The 8,369-nt window shown below is 34.0% G+C and overlaps 2 protein-coding genes across 2 annotated transcripts; one reads left to right on the forward strand and one right to left on the reverse strand.

The window, feature by feature from the left end:
* On the forward strand, positions 1-5,452 carry LOC136809334 (uncharacterized). Its single transcript, XM_067065856.1, has 5 exons — positions 1-190; positions 767-794; positions 2,729-2,872; positions 3,862-4,104; positions 4,681-5,452. The coding sequence occupies exons 1-5, from the start codon at positions 125-127 to the stop codon at positions 4,824-4,826; spliced, it is 627 nt and encodes a 208-aa protein (XP_066921957.1). The 5' UTR covers positions 1-124; the 3' UTR covers positions 4,827-5,452.
* Positions 5,453-5,477: 25 nt separating this feature from the next.
* On the reverse strand, positions 5,478-6,927 carry LOC136809332 (tetraspanin-9-like). Its single transcript, XM_067065854.1, has one exon. The coding sequence runs from the start codon at positions 6,879-6,881 to the stop codon at positions 5,949-5,951; it is 933 nt and encodes a 310-aa protein (XP_066921955.1). The 5' UTR covers positions 6,882-6,927; the 3' UTR covers positions 5,478-5,948.
* Positions 6,928-8,369: the final 1,442 nt, after the last annotated feature.

Consider the following 8,369-nt stretch of genomic DNA (forward strand, 5'->3'; position numbering starts at 1 on the left):
ATTAAAAAAAATAAACTCCCGAAAATCATCATATTGATTGAAATATTTGAAATAGTGGAAGAAATAGTTCTTAACAAAAGAAATCCGTTGGAAAGACTTGCATAAGTGGAACTTTTGAGACGAAATGATTCGACGTTGTTCTACACGGCGGAAAAGAAATCCCGAGGCTGGTATCATTCATCAAGCTATAGTAAGTCAAAGTTATAAAACATGTTTTTTTATAAGAACATCCAAAATTTTTGAAGTCTTTGGATGTTCTTAAAATGCTTTTATTTTCACCATTTCGTGAGTTTTTTGTCTATTTTCCTAAGAATTCGGGTGTTTCTTAGAGTCTGCTAAGTCTTAAAAACTCTTCTTAACATGTTCTTAATATTTTAGCCTTATGTTCCTATAAAAATTGTTCCTGTAAAAAAAACGTGAAGGGATCTGGCTCTGGCTGGTTCACTGAAGGTTTCTTTTCAAAAACGAAAAAATGGCTGCCTGGAGTTTTATCGAAGCTTTAATTTCAGAGACACCTTCTGAAGTTATGCTTGAAAAATCTCTGGATTGTGCACCAATCGAATCAGAATCGAAAAATGAAAAAATGAAAGGAAAAGCAAGCAAACACAACTCCTGTAGCCAATGTTTTGGCCATTAGAAGTATCATTTGTGTTTTAAACCCTCCACTACAAATTTTCTTGTTGTTGGAAGAGAATTAATTATTTTTGTTTTTAGGTTTTTGGACAATTTTTCTAGAACTTCAATTTCGTATACCTTTTCATTTTAGCAAAAGTTGAATGATGAGCAAATTCAAGGTATGTTTTATTGAATTAACTTTTCAGAGACGGCTAAAAAACTGACTACATGTTTTTTTTAAAAGCAAGTGTCTACCCCTTTACTTAGACAGGAGAACCCGTCTTCGTATTCAAATCTGATGTATACTTGACGGGTCAGAGCTGTTAGTCCATTTTCAGACTCAAAAATAAAATAGCTTATTTTCTCGTTGGACTCACCTCTTGCCGAGGAAAAAAGTTTACTTTACTTTACTTTTAATAAATTTTGTTCCGAAAGTGTGACCACCGGCAAAAAGAAGTGTTTTGATTGGCAGATTTTTATCGACGGTTTTTTGGTGGGAAATTTAAAACTTTTAAATTACTAGCCCTGACCATGCTATTCATTTCGCCATCAGTATATAAATAGGATTTCCAGGCTACCCCTTTACCAGGCTCGTATTATGCTTAGCATTATATTGTTCTCAAACAATAGAGCCATTGTTTAGGTAGCAAAAACTGAGCCTGCATATGCTTATAAACGTTATGCTTATAAAAGAAAAATCATGTATATGGACCATATTTTACAGTGAATTTCGCCTCCATAGAAAAAGATTAAAAGTTACCACAATTCACAAAAATACTGGCCTGGATATCAAAAATATAAATCATTTTCTTACTTTGATGTTTTAGCTAGTTGGTCTAATAGATGCTTTTAAACCCAGGGTCGGTAAATTTTTAGCTTCACGCAATAATTGAATCAAAAACGTAGACATGCGTTGCCTTGTGATATTGGAATGCAAGTAAGACCAGTCAGTAAACCAGAAACATCAAAAATAAAAGTTTACAGCCTGGATATCCAGGCTACAGAAATACCTCTGAAAATGATTAGAATCCAAAATGTTTATCGAAAATTGACTCCGAAGGAATCTAAAACAGCGATGCTTAAAGTTCCGTCGCCGAGGTTCAAATCTAAGGAATTTATTTTCAAATAAGAGTGATATCGTTTGCTTACTCATCAAATATAATTTACAAACTTTTTCAAATTGAATTAAAGGTTTTGTTTTTACATAAGTGTTCCCGTTTCATATCAGACACATATTTCATATCGGGACAGTGTCCACCTACACGCCTTTTTTTTTATAAGAATGGTGTAAATCCATTTCATCATGGATATTCTTAACTTTTTTGGGAAAATCATCCTAAAATATTCTTACATCACATTCTTAGGTTATGAACCTAATTCCTACTAGATTTAACATTTAGTACATACGTCTCAAGCATAAAATGGCACTTTTGTAAAAGGAGTGAGCCTAACTTGGGGTTAATAGATAATTTATAATTGAAAGTGCTTTAAAAATGGCATTCTTAGCTTTATTAGGATAGTTCCATGATGGTGATATTCTTAGCATATTCTTAGTTCTTTGGCCATTTCCACCATAGACATTCTATAAAGTGTATTCTTATAAAAAAAAGGGTGTATGCAGAAAGAAACAAAAAATTGTTTTTCTTTTCATCTTTCTGATCAATCTTGCTCCACATCCGTGTCAATCCAATGTGAAAAAGCTTGTGAATTAAAATTGATGAGTAAGCCAATGATGTCACTCTATTTAAAAAACAAAACCTTTAACACGGATGTGGAGCAAGATTAGTCAGAAAGAGGAAAAGAAAAACAATTTTTTGTTTCTTTCTGCATAATATAATAATAGGCAGACACTGTCCTGATATGAAATATGTGTCTGATATGAAACGGGAACACTTATGTAAAAATAAAACCTTTAATTCATGATATTCATGACGTATTGTTTTCTACAGAAATACCTGGTTTTAGCCAGTAGTGGCAAATTTAAACTAGACAAAAGTTGTATAAAATTTGCCACTACAGGATAAAACCGAGGTCTTTCCGTAGAAAACATTACGTCATGAATATCATGAATAGAAGATCCTTCTATAATACGGTACTTCCTTCTTTATCCAAGAATATAAAGAAGCCTTCCTGGAAGTGGACAAAGACAACAATGGAAAGATTTCCACAAGAGAATTAAAGAACTTGCTGAGATCGTTGGGTTGCAATCCTACAGATCTGGAAATACAAGAAATTATCAACGAAGTGGACGCTAATGGTATATTTGCAATATCTTTTTTTGTGTACTATAAATTCTATTTTCAACCAATCCTCGAGTACTTTAATGTCATTTTCGCCATTTTCTAAAAAATAACCAATTGCTGATTCGCAAAATTAAATTCCCGCGAAAAAGAAATCAAAAAAAACTTCAAATCTGCGAAATCTTTCTATTTTTTCAAGCTGCTTATTTATCAAAAGCGTTCTAATTTTTTTTGCAAGGAACTCTGAACAACCATCAACAATTGATAGGTAAATAAATCGTCAGTCCCATAAAAGTTTCCACTTTTTGTTTTATGGGTTTTAAGATCAAGAAATTCCATTGTAACTTTTCTGGTCATTTATGCATTATTTTATTAGGGTTTTCTAGAAAAAAATCGTATACCCCTGTTGGGTTCGACCCTTTATGGCTAGAAATGCTGTCGCCCCCTGGAATTCCAGGCAATTTTAGGTTTAAAACCCTACTATGGGAGTCTGAATTTTTGAAGTTACCCCCACCGAATTCTACTTTTTTGACATATTTTTGTATATACCTCGCCCTCTTGGAACGGCAATGGAAACCGGGTGTATACGGTTTTTTCTGAAAAAGCCCATTGTTACATTGGTTAAAGGGATAATCAGATGGTTTGAGAAATTTGGCATGTGTAATCTTTCTATTGTCCTGAGCAAAAACTCAAAATATTTTTTCCTGAATATTTTCAAAAGTCGAGATATCTAAATTACAAGTTTTTATTTTTAGTAAGAAAACAATAGAATTTCAACGTAAGAACTGTGTGAGAACCTATTTTCAGAAATTTCAAATTTTGATATCTCGACTTTGGAAAATTGTTACACAGATATACTTTGCGGTTTAAATCGAGCCCACGTACGCTTTCTGCAGGCCAAATATCTCAAACCATCTGATAATCCCTTTAAGAAGGAAAGAACCATATAAAAACATTCTGTTGGAAAATAATTTAGCTCTTCCATTCAAAATTCTACTTTGTCTAGGTAATGGAACAATCGACTTTCCGGAGTTTATTAATCTAATGAAAAAGATGACAAAACCAAGCGAAGATCATGCAAGTACATTGGATGCATTTCGTGTATTTGATAACATGGAGAAAGGAAATATCAGTAGTAAATGCATTCGTGAAATCATGATCAAATCATTAGATCCAATACCTCAAACGGAGATTGAAGATTTACTGGCTAGTTTAGGGTTGTCATCTGATAGGGTTATATCTTACGAAGGTACAAAAATGTTTATAGAGAATATTTTTAATCATTTCGCACTGAATTAAGACCCCAAACCAGGGAAAACAAGGCTAAAATAAGGAATTGTTTCATAGAATCATCAAAATGGGCTCTTCCAGAAAAAAATTGAATATGGGGGAGTGGAGGATGTAAGATTTTTTTTGGAATTTACCACCCGGACATTTTTACCCCCACAGACAGAAGGTCTAACTCCCCGAACAGGCATCCAGTTTACTTCCCGGGCAACGCAAATTTTTTGATTCTTTACTAAAATTGGGACAAACCTCTCAACCCCATGTATGAACATTTTCTGTAAGACCCCAATCCCGATATTCAAAAAAAATGCAATTTTGCAATTTTGAGAACCTTTGAGAAATTTGACCCCAAAAAGAACAAAAACCTTAATACATAAATTGAATTAAAAGAAATTAAATAAAAATCGTCCTAATCGATTTGACCAAAACTTCTTATATAAAAATTATCTGTTTTATTTGAATGAAATATCAAAAGAAAACAAGCACCTAAAAAAAGTAGATGGTCAGTAATTTTGATATTTTAAATTATTTTTATCAGAATTTTCGAAGTTCGTAAGTCCACCCGACATTTCAACAGTGACGACGCAACATCAAAAGATAACGTCATCAACTACTAGAAACGGTAATAATAAATATTTTCACGAAGGGCCACCAAAAATTACGATCGAAACGTCCTCAATTTGACCCCGCATAGCTAAGAATCTAATATACACCAGATGGAATTAACTGTAACTAATCATGGAGGAACAAAGATTGTGGGGTTTTCAAAATAACGATATCGGCATCCCTGTTCTCTGGCATATTGTTGATTTTCTATGCTCAATGATGGTGTCAAATAAAACCCTTCTCTGGTGTCGTATATAGAAACCTTATTCTGGCATTCATCAGCAACGTACTGGCAACACAACTCATCACATCCACCCATTGAACTTTACATGTCTTGGACCAAGCTATCCCCCATCTTTTTTCAGAGTATTTTGAAATTGGTACCCAAATTGTAGCACTACTCAATGTGGTTCAATTTGTCCTTGCTGGCAACACAACCCATCACTAAATCTACCCATTGAAACAACTGGCCTATAAACATGTTTTCGACATTCATCTGTGATTATATCCATGTTGCGGGCGGTCGTCAAATGAATGTCCTTGGATATTTGAAAGAAGTTGAAAAATCGAACGTTTACATTATTGAACAAACTTTCTTGGTAGGAGCTAAACGATAGCTCGTCTATGCATACAAAACAATAACTCCATTAAAATTGACCAAAAAAATCACGATTTTTGAAGTCTTGTAAAAAAAGATGCCGTTATTAAAGACAGGAAGAACTAACTAGGTTGCTGTTTATTAAAAATTTAATGATTGAATGATTTTATAGTCTATCCAGTAAAGATAATACAATAGATATAAATATTTTTGGTTAAGATTTTTTGTAATTATGCTTACTAACGAACCGTTTTAATATTATTTCAAAAAAGAATATTGATTAGTGTTGTTAACACCCTGAGGGTGTTGCAAAATGGTTTGCAAAATGACGGGGGTATCAACCCATTTTTGAAAATCGGAATTTTTAGGTTCTAAAAGTCGAGGAAAAAACCTGAAATTTTGTTAATTTTGGGGCCCTTACCGGGACTTCTTTCTCAAAATTTAAAGTTTTTGGTTGTTTTTTGTAACCTTTAGAGGGGCTGACATAAGATATTGTGATTTTTATGACCTTTAGAAGGACTTCGAAAGATAGGTATTGAAATGAAAGAAAGGCGACTACTGATCATCACCAATATTTCAAAGTTACTACAGAGCAATGACAATCAATAGCCGATATCACCAGTCAAGTTATGATATGACGAATCACCATTTAAAGTAGTTTGTTGCATCCTGTTGTTTTGTCGTATCTTGATGACCAGCGCAACAGCCAACAAAATACCCACCACTTCCAAGACCACAATCCAAACAGCAAAACCACCAATGATGTGTATATTTTCAAAAAGGTATTTCTTGACATCTTCATAACAACCTTCAGTAAAAATGGTCTCTAATTTCTTATCAACATTTTTGTTACAATTTTTCATGCGTGGAATGACACAGCAAGATGTCGGTACACTGTAATTACCGTCATATTGATTCCACCATGTTGTCTCAACCCAATCCCCGTATCCATCGTTACCACAACAATGGAATTCACGTTGTAGTGCATCGATCGCTGTTGTAATCCTTTCATTACTAGGTATGCCATATTGATTCAATGTTTTTTGAAAATCCATTTTCAGACTTTTCTCAATAGGAACTCGAAAAGAATAAACCAGGATTATAAGTCCTAACTCGGTTGCCGTAATAACGATCAAAACAACCAGGTATAATATAAGAAGCACCAAATTATTACGCCTCGATCCAAAACAAGCCATAAAAGAAAGTAACAAAGTCACGGAACCGACAACTAACAAAATGATGGGTCCATTTAAATAGCCTTGAAGTCCAGAGATTTTTGTAAAATCATTACTAGCCTCGTTTCGTGTGGTATGTAGAACAGCGGCTAAGAACAAGACTAGAAAGCCGACCATCCAGAATAAGAGATTGTAAACGAAGAATGTAGTTCTGATGCATCTGAAGCCACATTCACCAACGTTCATCACCATATTCTGTAGGTAGGTTTGTTTCTCTTGTGAATGATTCTGATGTCTATCATCTCGGTCATCGTTGTAATCAAAATCATTCGTAAATCGTGAGAATTCTTGGAATCCCATATTTTTCGTTCATTATTTTTAATACTTGAAAATACGTAGATAAACAATTAATTTTCAACTACTGTACAATTATTCTCAAGGTCAACAAAATGCTCAATTTTCCGACACCCCTGAGATCGCTACTAAAACAAAATATAATCCAGTTGCAACGTTTAATACATACATAAAGAGTCTCCGGGCCCTGTCCGGGAAAAAAGCGTAACTGCTTTGGGTCATTTCATGCCATCTTTGATCATTTTTAGCCGTTTTAGGCCTACTTTAAACGGCTGTAATTATTTATCCAATAAAGATACGAAAACTCTGAACACAGATTTGAATCAGCAAGGTTCAAGTATTTTAAAAAATCTTATTGTTTTGATTTTTAAACCTGTAAAAAAGATCTTCATCCACAAACTTTTGAGACAAATTTTAGTCCATTTTTGAATATTGGTATTACCAATCTTTTCTACAAACACAACCTCCAGTATACACCTTTTCGACCGTAGCTGCCAACTGCTGCGCGGGCATTTTTTTGTCCGCTTTATCCCACTAAATCCAGTCCTTTTTTCGGCCTTATAGACAATAGAAAAAGGTGTCAAAAAAGGATTGGATCGAGTTTAGGGGGGGTTATTAAATAATTGAGTGGCACGCGCCTGACCGCACGACTACAGTCGAAAAGGTGTATTAATTAATGCCATCCATAATATAGACAGTAACGATTTAATTTTGAGGATAGACGCATGCAACAAAACCTATTGAAATGGTCTCAAACGATCAACTTTAAGCTCACATTCTGTGTAACTAACATTTCATTGTTTTGTTTGCAAAACCAAACGTTTGTTATTATTATTGTTTTTTTTTGTTTAGTATCAGCGTTGTTTTTATATAAGAACATGTCATGACTTCGATGTAAATCCATTTCATCATATTCTTAACATTTTGGTTGACATCATCCTGAAATATTCTTACAGCATTCTTAGGTTAGGTTCCTAATTCAGACTAGATTTAACATTTAGTACATACCTCTCAAGCAAAAAATGGCCTTTTTGTGTAAGGAGTGAGCCTTACTTGGGGTAATTGACAATTTATAATTGAAAATGCTCTAAAAATGGCATTCTTAGCTTGAGTAGTAAAATTCTATGATGGTGATATTCTTAACATTATTCTTAATTTTTTGGCCATTTTCTATGACGCGCCTTTTGTTGCAAAACCATTTTCTTTCGCTTTTTTGGCCCAGCGCTATAAGCGTAGGCCTTTCATTTGCAATTTTCTGTCTGTCCGTTGTCCGTGTGTCACTTTAGGCAGAAACGGCGCTTAAAACCAGTACCACACTTTTTAATTTTGCCGTCTGGAGAGGGAAAAGCTTGCTAAAGTTGGATACTGGCTATAAAAGATATATTTTCTGATTCCGCGCTCCTTCAAAACAATTTTCAAAACAAAACAAGATGGCGGTCGAAGCAAGGAGGTTAATTCATACTTTCTTGAACATTTTCTTTGCTTTAGTGGTCA

This window comes from Clytia hemisphaerica, unplaced genomic scaffold (genome assembly GCF_902728285.1).
Source record: "Clytia hemisphaerica strain Z4C2 unplaced genomic scaffold, Clytia hemisphaerica genome assembly, whole genome shotgun sequence".
NCBI lineage: Eukaryota > Metazoa > Cnidaria > Hydrozoa > Leptothecata > Clytiidae > Clytia > Clytia hemisphaerica.